General features: G+C 38.5%; 1 protein-coding gene across 3 annotated transcripts in view; it reads left to right on the forward strand.

Annotated features, from left to right (window-relative positions):
* The window catches only part of LOC125278973 (E3 ubiquitin-protein ligase TRIM9), a 47,758-nt gene that overhangs the window by 31,465 nt on the left and 578 nt on the right, over window positions 1-15,715 (forward strand). The window contains exons 5-9 of one of the 3 annotated variants that reach the window (XM_048208418.1): window positions 1,287-1,440; window positions 3,800-3,868; window positions 4,090-4,250; window positions 7,339-7,477; window positions 8,994-9,297. In XM_048208418.1, the coding sequence (XP_048064375.1) occupies window positions 1,287-1,440; window positions 3,800-3,868; window positions 4,090-4,250; window positions 7,339-7,477; window positions 8,994-9,297 (827 nt within the window). The remainder of the gene's footprint in view (window positions 1-1,286; window positions 1,441-3,799; window positions 3,869-4,089; window positions 4,251-7,338; window positions 7,478-8,993; window positions 9,298-15,715) is intronic. The other 2 variants (XM_048208419.1, XM_048208420.1) reach the window with 2 other exon arrangements.

Raw genomic sequence — 15,715 nt, forward strand, 5'->3', positions numbered from 1 at the left:
TCAACTTTTTCAACTATCAACTTTCGAGATATCAACTCGCAATATTGAGGAAAAAAAAATTCAGAATTGTGAGATGAAAAGTCACAATTACCTCCTTTCAATTTTTTTTTCCATAGCAAAAACAAGCTTTAATAGGTATCCGATAGTTTCCTCTGAAATAGTTTGCCTGCTGTGTAGACTGGCCCTCAGCAATTACACTCTTTTAATAATTGATATTTCATAGCAGTGAGTGTAAAATAGAGAGACAAGACTGCTCCCGAAGGAGCAACAATGCCTATTTACTGAATTTTTTATGAAGTATCAATTGTGCTGTTTCTTTGAGTGTCTTCACAAAGCATGTAATGTGAGTCAGAGATGCCTGTCCAGCAGAGATTTCTAAAAGAAGATAGAGAGAAAGGAAGTTGGCAGACAATACTATATATTGATTTGTCTTGATCCCAAATACAAAGAAGAATACAAAAAATCCCTGAAACATAGTCCATCACATTTTGCACAAAATCTTTTATACTGTGCATCGATGGCAACTTCACACAGTTCCAAAACTTTTCAAAACATAAGGGAATAGTTCACCTAAACCATTTTTTAAAATGATTATTTATTGTGATTATTTTAATTAATAATAATAAAAACTAAATATAAAATGATTATAATAAATAATATAACAAACAACAGAATAAGAACAATAACAAATTAAAATAATAATATTAATTTGATTTTCTAAAGGCTGACCCACACTAGAGGAATTTTAAAATCTTTTTTCCAAATGCGAAAGACCACAAACATGGCGATTAAAAAACTGCAGTTTTTGGACAAGAAAAAACAGCAATATTGCATTATAGCTGCAATACAACTGCAGTTTTACTGCTGTTGAACTTCAGTGTACTGCAGTTGTAAATCTATGGTTGAGCTTAATTATACTGCAGTTATACTACAGCTGTACTTCAATATACTGCAGTTCTTTTTTGTAAGGGAGCAAACATGGCGGATGACATGGCAAAAAAAAAAAAAAAAAAAAAAAAAAAAAAAAAAAAAAAAAAAAAAAGGCCAATAATAGTGACTTCCGTATTTCATCAGCACGCTTTCTGATTGGGTATCGTTTTGTGCCACGTGACAATCTACAGAGCATGTGCGTATTTTACCTTGGAGTTTCCCCATTACAACAGGATTTCTAATGTGTCAGAAGGGGAGATTTGGGCCCAAAATTGGTCCGATTATCTTGTAGTGTGAGGATGCCTTAAGACATCATTATTGTTTCTCTTCTCCTCTTCATTTATTTCTTCTTTCAGATCTCAGATGCGTTGATAAAGCGTGTTCAGGCCTCTCAGGACCAGTGGGTAAAAGGTGCATTGGAGCCAAAGGTCTGCCCAGAATTTGCCTTGACCGTCAACACAGATCCTCTGATGCAGTCAATTCTCCAGCTGGACTTCACCCAGAATAAAGGTAACATGTGACAACACACCAAACAAATGAGATTTAACGTTCGCTGTTTGTGGTCACCAGTGTTGGGGGAATAATATTACAAGCAGTACATGGTACATGATAAGGTTATGTTTTGAAAGTAATGATTTTGAGATTTGGCATGTTCTTGCATTAAAACAGATGGATGAAACACAGCAGAAGTGAACAGAGAACACTTATACAATACCATTCAAAAGTTTTGGGTTGGAAAGATTGTTTTGAAATAAATTAAATTATTATTTTTCCATCATGGATTTCAAATAATTGCGGTTCTTTTGAACTTTCTATTAATCAGACAATCTTAAAAAAAATATGCATCATGGTTTCCACAAGAATATCAAGCAGCACAACTGTTTTCAATGTTGATTCATCATTGCATTGTTACGAGGATGGTACAGGGGTCCGTTCTTCGTACCTCACTTAATACATCCGAGATGATTTGACTAGATCTAGATACTAGATCTTCTAATCGTGATGACTGAACTCTGGCTAATTTGGTTCTTCAAATGAATTTGTGGATTGGATTAAAATATCAGGATTAAGTTGTCTGAGATTACTGCACTTTTTCGTGTTCCCTGAAAAGGGCAGATGTATCAATACTCGAAACCATGATCAGCAATGCAGCGATTGGCTGGCGGCAAGACAGCAACGTAATGACATCATATGATTAGAAAAGACACCTGACGAAAAACTTGACGAATTTCTGGACCTTTATAATGAAACAGCCAAGCGAACAAAATGACAGAACAACATAAATGTTATGATAGATAAATGAAATGTGCACTGTTTTTTTTTTTTTTTGTACATGATTCCCAATTATTTAGATTCATGACCATTTGTACAGTCATTACATTTTTATTTCAATGTTGTAATTCACAATTCATTTAATTTTATCTTTGAAGCAGATTTGTTACATGACACCATTAATTAAAGTTTTAATTAAAAATTAAAGTCAAGATCAAGTTATCTGCATCTCCTGCGCTGCATCAAGCCACTCCCATGATAGCTGTCATCATTAAAATTAATGCACAGCTCAGAATAACTGTACAAGCATGTGTGTAAGACTACAAAACAATTGTAAAGTAATTATTCCATCACAAATAAATCTTTCATTAGCCGCTTTTCCACTGTCGGGCCAATGCGAGCCAGGGCTAACAGCGTGCCGGGCTGGGCCTATGGCCACAGACCTTAGGCACCGAGGCCAAAATCAAGTTGCGTTTCCACTGTCAGTCCGCTAGCTCCGCAGCGCTGATCTAAAAACCGAACTTAAACACACCTCCATTGATCAAACGTCACACAACCCAACCCATTTCAGCGTGTAGACCATCACCTGACTACGATTAGCTCCGCCTTTCACCTCGACCGCGCCTCAAGCCCCAGCTGGCCCGCTTTGGACCAAGGTTTTCGCCGTGCCTTTGGCACCGAGGAAGCACCGAAGAGGCACGATCAAGCCCCGGAAGTGACAGTGGAAACGCGACCGGCCCTGGCACGCACTAGCACGCCCACCTTTGGCCCGGCAGTGGAAACGCGGCTAATTAGTAACACTGGCTGTGTCTATAGTATTATAGACTACACAACATTTTAATATTATTTTCAAATTAATTTGTAAGTTATTATTTTAAATTATTGTCCCTGGATAAGTAGAGTACTCTTGAAATAAAGTAGCAGTGGCTGGGACAGACTTTAAGTATCAATTCCGCTTAAAAAGATGCAATCTAATCCTGTTTACATGAAATAAGCCTGCTCACAAGCAGGTTTAAGCTTACGGACCTGTTGCTATGGCAACAAGTCCAGGATGAGCGTCGAAGAACCGAACAATCCAAGATCATGCCAAATTGTCAACAATCAAATCTAGCTAACCGAGTTAGCAACGTACGAAGAACGGGCCCCAGAAATATTTGCTGAAATGTATGTAGATTTCAATAATTAATTAATCCTGCAACATATTTTGCGTAATTATTGCAAAGTTACTTGTTAATGATTAGTGCAGTAATGTAACACCTTACTTTAAAAAAAGTATCATTCTCCAACGCTGGTGGTCACTTTAGGCTAATAATATATTGTTTTATATATTTGTTGCAATGAGATTCTTGTTTTCCATTTAGAACTTGATTCTAGAATCCAAGGACTAGTAAACAAACTCTTCAACATTGGCACTTAAACCAATATATCTTGCAAATTCAAATTCATCATCGTTCTTGAAGAATAGTTGGGCTGCTCTTTACACAATCCAAGCACAAATTCCATCATTCCCAGTTTCAGAGGCAAATAATCCCCCCCCCCCAGTTTTACCTTTAGACTCATACATGCAACACCTGCTTTGTCCGATATCATCTTTCAGATGGTCAGGAGGCTGCATCATTGAAACAAATGCATGCAGGTGACCAGAAAGAGGAGGAGAACACAGGAGGTATTTCAGAGCTGCTACAAACTGTTCCCCTATAATGCTCGACCCCACCCCAAACCACAGTCCCTTATCCTCCGTATGTTTCTTAGAGGCACCAGTGACTTTCAGGAAGTGCTTACTCCCATGCATGTCACTCCATGTTTACCCCTTGTTTAAACTTCTGATGCCTCAGTCGATGATAGTCAATGCTTAATTGTGTACTTTGTAACTCTCTTTGTTTTTAGCAGAGAGCCCCACAGTGCCTCCCGCACCACTGTTGCAGTTGGAAAAATGCTGCATGCGGAACAACAGCGCCACTCTGGCCTGGAGGATAACTACAGTCCAAGCCCTGCCTGTAGAGGGTTACGTGCTGGAGCTGGATGACGGGAATGGCGGGCCTTACCGGGTACCTGGTCAACATTTTATTTCCATACTGAGATCATTCATCAGTCTGGAAAACAAACAGATCTCTTGTTTATTTTGTACTCTGAATGCTAACTGAATATCCCAATCATAAGTCAATTGATTAGTACAGTTTTCTTTCCTGTGCTGAGGGTATTTCTTAGTGAAACAAGTTTTTTAACCAGGACATTTTGAAGAGTGTGTACCTCTTTTAAAAAAATAGCAAGTTTACATCACGGCCATGAATGTGATTTGCTATTTGTGTAACAAATGCTAGCTAATCTGGGATGAAATGCAATGAGCGCCTCCCATGCGGGTTGACGCCAGTTCGAATCCCGCTTGGAGCAGTGCAAGTAGGAACTGTGATATTGGTGCCGTGACCCAGATGGTAGTAGGGATGTCATGGTGAGGAAATTTTCACACTGGTATAAACTTTCGTCAACACCAGTATGACCGATCATCACTTTTGAATTTGCGAACACACGTACTTTGTGTATAGGCTTATAATTTGCGGGCATCAGGGAGCCACTATCTTTATGCATGAAATAGCTTTTGAATGTGCACTCCATGTATTGGGAGCAGCAGACCTGACCACACTTTTTGCAAGATATTTGTCAGTGAAGCTCAGGATCTGTTAGGCACCAAAATCACCCGGCATCGTCTTGTCAGTCATCTCGCCTTACTCTCTTCAAAAAAGCAAAATGACAGTGGGGCGGTGCCACAGTGGACAAGTAATGTAATCGGTGTACAGCTAAACATTGTGGAACACCAGTAACACAGACAACCACAGCAATCCTAGATGGGAGTAAGGTTTAGGGCAGGGGTCTCCAGACTCGGTTCTGGAGGGCCACTGTCCTGCAGAGTTTAGCTCCAACCCCAATTAAACACACCTGAACCAGCTAATCAAGGTCTAATTTGGCATATTACAAACTTCCAGGCAGGTGTGTTGAGGCAAGTTGGAGCTAAACCCTGCAGGACAGTGATCCCTCAGGACCGAGTTTGGAGACCCCTGGTTTAGGGGGTGTAACAAAGGTCAAAGCCGTGAAGGTAAACCTCACTTCCCTGGCCTCAAGAGGCACACCAACAACTTATGCTAGCGGCTATGGTCTATAGTGTCCTTGTTAGCGCCCCTGCCTTCCATGCTAGTTGAAGCTGCGAGTATGCGTATAATCTGGGATGATATGCAATGCTAGCCTCCCATACAGGTTGACGCCAGTTTGAATCCCGCTTGGAGCAGTGCAAGTAGGAACTGTGATATTGGTGCCGTGACCCTGATGGTAGTAGGGATGTCATGGTGAGGAAATTTTCACACTGGTATAAACTTTTGGCAACACCAGTATGACCGATCATCACTTTTGAATTTGCGAACACACGTACTTTGTGTATAGGCTTATAATTTGATCCATTGGTTACAGCACATTGGTGCTGTAACCCGGATCGGAGTGAGGTTTAGGGAGGTGAATATACCAGAGGTCAGCTAATAAGAGCTGTGCAGGCAAACCTCACACTATCAACCTCACGCTAGCAGCTGTGGTCTTCAACGCCCTTGTTAGCTGCCTGCCTCCCATGCTGATTGACGCTGGTTTGATTCCCGTTCAGAATGCGAGTAGGTCCAATTACATTTGTTCCTCTAATCAGAGGTATGACCTCAAAGCTAACAGACATGGACTAGAAGCCACAAATGCTAAATGCAAATATTAAAAACACATATACTCTACCAGTCAAAAGTTTGGAAACATTACTATTTTTAATGTTTTTGAACAAAGTCTCTTATGCTCATTAGGGCTGCATTTATTTCATAATAAATACAGAAAAAACAATAATATTATGAAATATTATTACAATTTAAAATTATGGTTTTCTATTTTAATATACTTTAAAATATAATTTATTTCTGTAATGCAAAGCTGAATTTTCAGCATCATTGCTCCAGTCTTCAGTCTCACATGCTCCTTCAGCAATCATTCTAATATGCTGATTTGATACTCAGTTATTATCAATGCTTAATATTTTTTGGAACCTGTGATACTTTTTTCAGGATTCATTGATGAATAAAAGGTTCAAAAGAACAGCATTTATTCAAAATATAAACCTTTTCTAACAATATAAATCTTTACTATCACTTTTTATCAATTTAACACATCCATGCTGAATAAAAGAATTCAATTTCTTTCAAAAAAAAAAAAAAAAAAAAAAAAAATTGCTGAAAAAATTGCTGTATATTGTTACAAAAGGTTTCTATTTTAAATAAATGCTGATTTTTTTTTTTTACTTTTTATTCATCAAAGAATCCTGAAAAAGTACCACAGGTTTTAAAATAATATTAAGCAGCACAACTGTTTCCAACATTGATAATAAATCAGCATATTACAATGATTTCTGAAGGATCATGTGAGACTGAAGACTGGAGTAATGATGCTGGCAATTCATCTTTGCATCACAGAAATAAATTAAATTTTAAAGTATATTAAAATAGAAAACCATAATTTTAAATTGTAATAATATTTCAGAAAATTATTGTTTTTTCTGTATTTATTATTAAATAAATGCAGCCTTAAAATTAAAATGACAAATTAATGAAAATGAGGGAACAAATTAGTCCAAAGTGGTGCGATGTAACTGAAATGTGGAAATAAATTAAGTTGTGAGAATGAATATTTTATGTATGGCCACGATATTTTGTCATGTGCGAGGCTCAGTACAATAAAGCTATGCAAAGTAAAATAAAAAATTACTGCAACTACAGTACATTAAGCAATAATTATGCCATTAAGTTGTCATCATTTGACATCCAATGCAAAATCTGTTTTCTGAAGCAAAAACAGTTGATAAAAAGACTGATTTCCATCCATCCATCCATCCATCATTCGAATGATGCCTTTTTGTTATGTAGTTCTTTTAAATGCTTGCAAAATAATAAATAAATTATCTTCTTCTCTTTAAGACATCAACAGCTTATTTTATAATTCATGATAAACGTGCAGCATCGTCTTATTTCTTATCTTATGCAGGATCATGTTTTTCCAGATGCTTTACATTTTTAACTTTACTTCCTCTCTGCCTTTTTTCTTTTTGTCCTGTTCATTTTCCAGGAAGTATATGTGGGTAAAGAGACCGTCTGTACAGTGGACGGCCTTCATTTTAACAGTTCGTACAACGCTCGAGTCAAAGCGTACAACTCTGCTGGAGTGGGAGCGTACAGCAAGGTTGTTGTTCTGAAGACATCTGATGGTGGGTGTTTTGGTCGTCTGCTTCACACAGCTTCTTGCATTCACCTTTAGGGTTTCTGAGAGTTCTTAAAACTTCTTTTCTATCTATGATGCTTATGCACACACACAGCTTCCACATTATATATTCAGTTTCCTTAGTGGATCCCTGCTGTGGATGCTTCTCTTTTAATGAGTGTCTTAGGAAAACTCCTCTCATCACACTTTAACTACCCTACAGAGATCAAACATCTTACTGTAGACATAGACTTTAACTTTAGGTACATAGAGACTTCAACTGTTTCAGGTTTTTGAGTTAGTTTCAGTCCTTGAATACACTTGACTGAGCAGTGTTTCAAAAGTGTTGATATTTATATCAACAGCACTGGGACTTTTCACTGTTTATATCACTCCACTCTACTTCTGCAGGCTACAGTGTTGAACCAGTTAGAGTGACTGTCTTTATGAGGGAGTCAGTGAATCATTCACGCAACTTATTTGTTCAAAAACACTAACATAATTAGTAAAAATTAGTGTGACTGGTCACCACTGCTTTTAAGTTTTACTTTCTCTTTTTAATCAGCCCAAGATTATTAGAATAGTTATAGTAATTTTGGCAGGACCTGGATGTGAATATGAGTTAGTGTTTGCATGTCTACATAAACCAGTGGTCCCAGAGGAAATTTAATTAACACAGAACATGCAAGGATTTGATGCTAGATTTGCCTTACAGGCACTGTAAAACTCCACTTCTAAGAGAGCATACCAGTTTTAATATTTAATTCCTTTAACTCTTTTAATAATTTATGTGTCACTGAAGGAGCGAATATGTGTAGATAGATGTGTGTATGATCAGCAAACTATACTTACACTCTTTTATATCCTGCTAAAGGTGCTGAAAGCATTTTATTCTTGGGAATATCACAAAAATTGTCCTTTTTATCTGTCGGATATAACTGAAATACCTGTCCTAAAAAAAAATCACTGGGCTCTGTAGACAGCAAAAAAGGGGGCCAGTCAAAGCCCGCCTTTTACTACAAATTTGGTTCTATTACCTATAAACAGTCTCAGTAACATCATTAATTATTAGCTATGTTTCCATCCAAAGTTGCGAATTTAACTTGTGCTCAAATTTGGAATATTGCATAAAATATTTGCGAGTAAAGCACTGTTTCCATCCACTGAGTAGAAGAGAACAAAATCGTCACTTTTTGATAAACTAGCGCTAAATTACGCTAAGAAAAATGGAAGTTGCAGCAGTAGAAGCCACTGTATATAATAATTTTCGGATATAAATAATTACTTGCATGTTGGCTTTTCCATCCTTTTTTTTTTATGCGATATCCCAAAATGTGCATAAAATAGGTGGATAGAAGCCACTTTCATACAGTACTGGTATGTCAATTACCAGTCGACCACTGTGAGATGCTATTTTGATTGATTCTTAGACTATTTGATTGGTTAAAGTCTCTTATTATCTGCAAAATACCACACTTGAATTATTTTGGCTATTATATTTTGGTTTTATCTTTCCTCTGCAGTGGCATGGTTCACCTTTGACCCTACATCAGCTCACAGAGACATTGTCCTATCCAACGAAAACCAGACTGTGACTTGTAACAGTTATGATGATCGCGTGGTGCTCGGAACAGCTGCTTTCTCCAAGGGTGTGCATTACTGGGAACTTTGCGTGGATCGCTATGACAACCACCCCGACCCTGCATTTGGTGTGGCACGGATTAATACAATGAAGGACATGATGCTTGGGAAGGACGATAAGGCCTGGGCCATGTATGTGGACAACAATCGCTCCTGGTTCATGCACAACAACTCCCACACCAACAGGTACGTGCCTTAATTTTCTAAGTTTTGTGATTTCAATTTTTGGATGCTGCCTTTAACTGCACCTGGGAAACTTGTACCTCCAAATTGGGCATTTGTTTTGATGATATGTCATGCATTCCAGTATTCGGAAACAATATGGAAAGTAGCATAAACAACACAAAAGAAATATACTGTGAACAACAAACACAGAGAAAACTACATCTGAATTCAAAATGATGAAAAATATCCATTTCTATCACTTACACCGATCAGGCATAACATTATGACCACCTTCCTAATATTGTGTTGGTCCCCCTTTTGTTGCCAAAACAGCCCTGACCCATCGAGGCATGGACTCCACTAGACCCCTGAAGGTGTGCTGTGGTTTCTGGCACCAAGATGTTCGCAGCAGTTCCTTTAAGTCCTGTAAGTTGCGAGGTGGGGCCTCCATGGATCTCACTTGTTTGTTCAGCACATCCCACAGATGCTCGATTGGATTGAGATCTTGGGGAATGTGGAGGTCAATTCAACACCTCAAACACGTTGTTGTGCTCCTCAAACCATTCCTGAACCATTTTTGCTTTGTGGAAGGGTGCATTATCCTGCTGAAAGGATAATGGTATTATTATCAGCCACCAGGGAATGCTGTTTCCATGAAAGGGTGTACATGGTCTGCAACAATGCTTAGGTAGGTGGTACGTGTCAAAGTAACATGGATGGCAGGACCCAAGGTTTCCCAGCAGAACATTGCACAAAGCATCACACTGCCTCTGCCAGCTTGCCTTCTTCCCATAGTGCATCCTGGTGCCATGTGTTCCCCAGGTAAGCGATGCACACAGCCATCCACGTGATGTAAAAGAAAGAGACCAGGCCACCTTCTTCCATTGCTCTGTGGTCCAGTTCTGATGCTCACATGCCCACTGTTGGAGCTTTTGGCGGTGGACAGGGGTCAGCATGGGCACCCTGACAGGTCTACGGCTATGCAGCCCCATACACAACAAACTGTGATGCACTGTGTATTCTGACACCTTTCTATCAGAACCAGCATTAACTTCTTGAACAATTTGAGCTACAGTACAGTAGCTCGTCTGTTGGATCGGCCCACGCGGGCCATCCTTCATTCCCCACATGCATCAATGAGCCTTGGCTGCCCATGACCCTGTCGCCGTTTCACCACTGTTCCTTCCTTGGACCACTTCCTTGATAGATACTGACCACTGCAGACCGGGAACACCCCACAAGAGCTGTAGTTTTGGAGATGCTCTGACCCAGTCATCTAACCATCACAATTTGGCCCTTGTCAAACTCACTCAAATCCTTACGCTTGCCCATTTTTCCTGCTTCTAACACATCAACTTTGAGGACAAAATGTTCACTTGCTGCCTAATATATCCCACCCACTAACAGGTGTCATGATGAAGAGATAATCAGTGTTATTCACTTCACCTGTCAGTGGTCATAATGTTTTGCCTGATTGGGGTATTTATTTATGGTATCACAACTACAGTAGTCAACATTTGAAGTGGATCAAAAAAGTTCATCAAAGTTGTCCTAAGAAGAAGGTTTTAGGACAACTTTGATGAAAGGTTTTGATCCACTTCAAATGTTGACTACTGTAAATGTGAAGTTTGAACGTTTATTAGAGGTCCTGTTGTGCTTTTTTGCATTTTCAATTTTCTGTAATGTAATGTAAATGTCTGCTCCAGAGGGAGTTTTTCCTATATCAGTAAGCACTGCATCTGAACTCCCTGAAACGCCTCGATTGTAGTTTTGAGTTTACTTTCAGGAACGAATGTGATATTCCTCATTTAAATTAGGCACATACAACGAAAGGGATGAGGCTTGGTTGAGTTGCCTTAGTAGTGTTGCCTTGAAACTCGCGGTTACGGTAAGGGGCGTCACATTTCGGAAATACGTTTGAAGCTGACCAATCACAACACACTGATCCAGCCGACCAATCAGATCATTGTACTTTTTGGAAGGAGAGGCTTCATAAAGACAGGAACTAAACAGAGTGTTACTGACAGACTTGGAAGAGAGGTGCTGCAACAATGTCAAATATGAGAAAAATGTTTTTTTTGTTTTTTTTTGAAAAAATCAAGCATGAAAACCTATTCCAGTAGACCCAAAAACAACATCAATACTATGAAAAAGGGCATAAAATGGCCCCTTTAACATCATTCACTGAAGACTTGCTTTTTCACTCACTGACATCTCTGTATATAGGTTACACATATATATGATATTATTATTATTATTATTATTGTTATAGATAAGAGTTTCTACCATGTTTCAAATCGACAAGCCTCTTCCAATGTCACAACTCAGGGATTCATCACAACTTGTGGAGCAACCATAATATAAAGCTTAATTGAAACTTGTAGTTCATGTAGTGTATGTAGTGTCACACTTATGCTGATGCAGTGCCTTAAGGTTAGTATCAAGGACAGACTGATTATAACACTTGAATACTAATGCACTGATTTAAAATTCTGCCTCCATTTATGGATGCTGAGGTGACTGAGAGGACACGCTAACAGTACTGCTAATGTTAAACTTAATCCCTGATATCTGTGCCTTTTGTATGTAACCCACTTAATGTCGCCTGAAGCCAGACTTGTTCTACTTCTTTGTCAGTCTTGGATCCATGCCTCTGCTTTCATTTGTATACATTTTTGTAATATTTTATAAATCCCTATACACATTTTCTTTTATTCTTTTGTCCATCCATCACCCAGGGGCTCTAAGCAGGTAAACTATTTCAGGTGAAAGTAGTTTATAGTCACTCGAGTAGAACTCTAGTAATAGTTGTAGCATTCTTATCAGCTCTGTGGTGGTTGTTAGATGAGAGAAACATCTGTGTTCTAGAAACACAGTGGTCCTGTTTATAATAATATACATTTTTGGTGATCCGATCACAAGTGTTCAGCACTAAATACAGATGGAAGAAGGGTCTAAAATGATTTGTGATCAGATCACTGGCACTTTTTCCACCGGGTATTAAGAATCCACCTGACTTTAAAGAATTTGAGCATTTAAAGCAGCAGATGACAAAACTGCAGTGTTTGATTATAATATTCAGAACATTATCACTGGTGTGGACACTAACATAGTTATAATTACAGTTATCTTTATAGTTATCCTTCTTGGTGTGAATGGGCCTTTATTTCGATTCACAAGAAAGCAGCAGGAAGTGAATGAAGAGGATATGGAGGGTCACAATATCACATGGAGTTTGTATCAGTTGTTTTAGTACATTCTCTCACAATGTGTCCTAGAGCAAACGTGTGTTAGGTATTCAGGAATCATTTAGGATGGATAGCGTTTGTACTAAAAATGCATTTTTGACTACCTCCATATATAGTTTCAGTGATCTGATCACAAAATGTTTTAGAACCTATTTCCACCTCTATTTAATGCTGACCACTTGTAATTGGACCACAAAAAATGTATCCTAATATCAGGTGGAAACAGGTACACTGAAACCACATACGGAGGGTGTCAAAAATGCATGCGAACCACATCGCATTTGTAGTGTAAACGCTCAACCGTCCTGGACTGCAGTGAAGTGCTGCCAACTCACCTAATACACGAAAGTTATTATGGAATGTGTTGCGAGGTAGCAAACCAAAGCAGGTGATTTTACCAAAACACACAGATTACCCTCATTATCGTTCCTTCCCTCCTTATCCTTTTCATTCGCTTCATTTCCTGCTCACTTGTTAGACGCTTAACAAGGGTTATTTCATTGAGTAGTATTTGTGCTCCACACTTGCCGCTCACACCTAAGTGATGCAGTTTATGACAAAAAAAAAGAGGGGAGTGTTCTTAAAGAAATCTGAACACAAGAAGTCACAAGAGATGCATTTGAAATTCTTTCATCATTAGCTCTCCATCACGTTCCAAACCCTTAAGTTTACCATTCATCTTCGGAACACAAATGAAGGTTTTTGAAATATTCTCTCATCATTTTTGTACATCCAAAATTTTCATACAACCAGAATTTTCAAAAAAGTTCATAAAGATATTGTAAAAGTAATCCAAATGAATTGAACAATTTAATCCAAGTCTTCTGAAGAAAGGTCATCTCATATGATGAACAAATTTAATTTAGACTTTTTTATTCACATATATAAACGTTGATCAGTACAGATTAATATGGTGGAAAAAAGCTCAACTGTGCCTGCTTGTCACGTCAGAACAGGTTTTTTGCGCATCAAGCATGGTTGAGCTTCTGTTCACCATATTTGATGTGTGAATATCTTCATTAGTGTTCTAAAGATGAACAAATGTCTTATGGTTTGGAAGAGCATGAGGGTGAGTAAATGACAGAATTTTCAATTCTGGGTGAATTATCCCTTTAATACCACATAGAAACATGACCAATGTTTAGAAATACTTGATATGTAGAACTTCCTCAACATGTTTCTTCTTTTAAAACTTTTGAACCACTGGTTTCACCACTCTATAAATATAGGTAGGTGATATCACACTTGCAGTCTTCCTGTCAGACTGAATATGAGCACTGCTGTGATTCAGACGTTATATACAGACTGGAGTTGTAAGTAGAGTTTCTCTGCTCCAGCTCCACTACAAATTTTCCTTTGCCTGCATCCTGTTCATTCCATTGATCTTGGATCAAAAGAAAACTCAAAGGCTGTGACTTTTACCAAAAAAACCCCAAAAAAACCTGCTCCTTTTCCCAGGCAGAATTACACAATTCTGCTCCCCACTATGTATCGCACACATACTCTGGTTCAGAACAACACAAACGGAGCCGAAGCAGAGTGAAGCCAACAGTGAAACATTCCAGTGCTGTTCTACTAAATATCAGAATTGAATAATGCTTAGCTAATCAGATTAGAAGACCATAGCTTACAGCTGCATATAAGTGTGTCACACAAGTCCTAAAAAGTGAAGCCATAGCTTTTCAATCGCCCCCTGGTGGCTGGCTGCAGTATAGGTCATAAACCCCACCCTCTCTATGTAACAACATGTTCTCCAACCAATACGTCTATATAGGTTGTTTGTCACTTCCCTGATATACGACCCATAGGAGCGTTTACTAAAGTTGCGCCCCTATCGACAACAGGACACTTTCGTTTTAATTCATGAAATACGACCCATTGGAGCGTTTACTAAAGTTGCGCCCCTATCGACAAAAGGACACTTTCATTTTAATGCATTGTTCCCTTTTATCTGCATCTTATCTTGCATCTTTCGCGTAGCTCAATTGGCAGAGCATTGCAATATATAACAATATGCAATTATGTGATCATGCGATCGTGGGTTCGATCCCAGGGAACGCATGTGCTCATAAAGTGTATATGCACTATAAATCACTAAGGGTAGGTTTAGGGGTGGGGTGGTTGTAGTCGTTAATAAAAAATTAGTTTTGCTAAATGGAAATAGGACAAATGGTGTAAAAAGTCCACACATTGCATTTAAATGAACACGCATTTTGATTGGTAATGACTAGGGCTGGGCGATATATCGCATGCGATTGTCACGCGCATTTCGTCAGTAAAGCCGGTTCCCTGATTACGGCTAAATCGCCATCACCTGCTTTCAAATGGAGCGGCATTTAATAGACAGAACCGTAGTTCACTGACAAGCTACGCAATATCGCGTTCATTATCGAATGCGATTCATCTGCGATAATGAACGCGATATTGCGTAACTTGTCAGTGATCTACGGTTCTGTCTATTAAATGCCGCTCCATTTGAAAGCAGGTGATGGCGATTTTGCGGTAATCAGGGAACCGGCTTTACTGATGAAATGCGCGTGACAATCGCATGCGATATATCGCCCAACCCTAGTAATGACAGTCATATGTCATTTCATGATGATAGACGTAACATGACACTGTCATTATTTTTTCAGCAGCTAGAGGGCGCATGACTTTAAAACGTAAATATAGGTCGTAATAAGGTGCTTGAAAAACGACCTATATGGTCGTTTTTTTTGGAGGACAGGTCGCTATGTAATCAAATGGAACGTGAGCCAAACTAAAAAATCCAATTACACTTCAAATAATTTTTTTGCAAAGATGGTTTCTGTCATTTTAGGTAGTTTGGATCACGCAGATGTATGTTCAAGTGTTCGTTTCCCAGTAAGTTTGGTCATTAGTTAGTTATTTTATGCTATATAAACGGGGTGTAAAGTTATGATTAACAGCCGTGCTTGTGATGTGACATATTCGGCAACAACCATTACTGGGATATTTAGGCTTAATTTTTCTACCGTGGAAAGAAAGCGGAGACTGCTGTCCATCTTTTTTTTATAGTCTATGGTTGCATAATATGTATAGAACAAAACAAATTGTTAAAATAATGAGTGAAAACTACATCACATGCAATTAGTATCATGCCATTTTTTTCCTATGATACAGTTGTTCTCTGTGTTTAGATTTGAATACCTTCCTCTTATACCTGATTT

This window comes from Megalobrama amblycephala, linkage group LG11, assembly GCF_018812025.1.
Source record: "Megalobrama amblycephala isolate DHTTF-2021 linkage group LG11, ASM1881202v1, whole genome shotgun sequence".
NCBI classification, from domain to species: Eukaryota; Metazoa; Chordata; class Actinopteri; order Cypriniformes; family Xenocyprididae; genus Megalobrama; species Megalobrama amblycephala.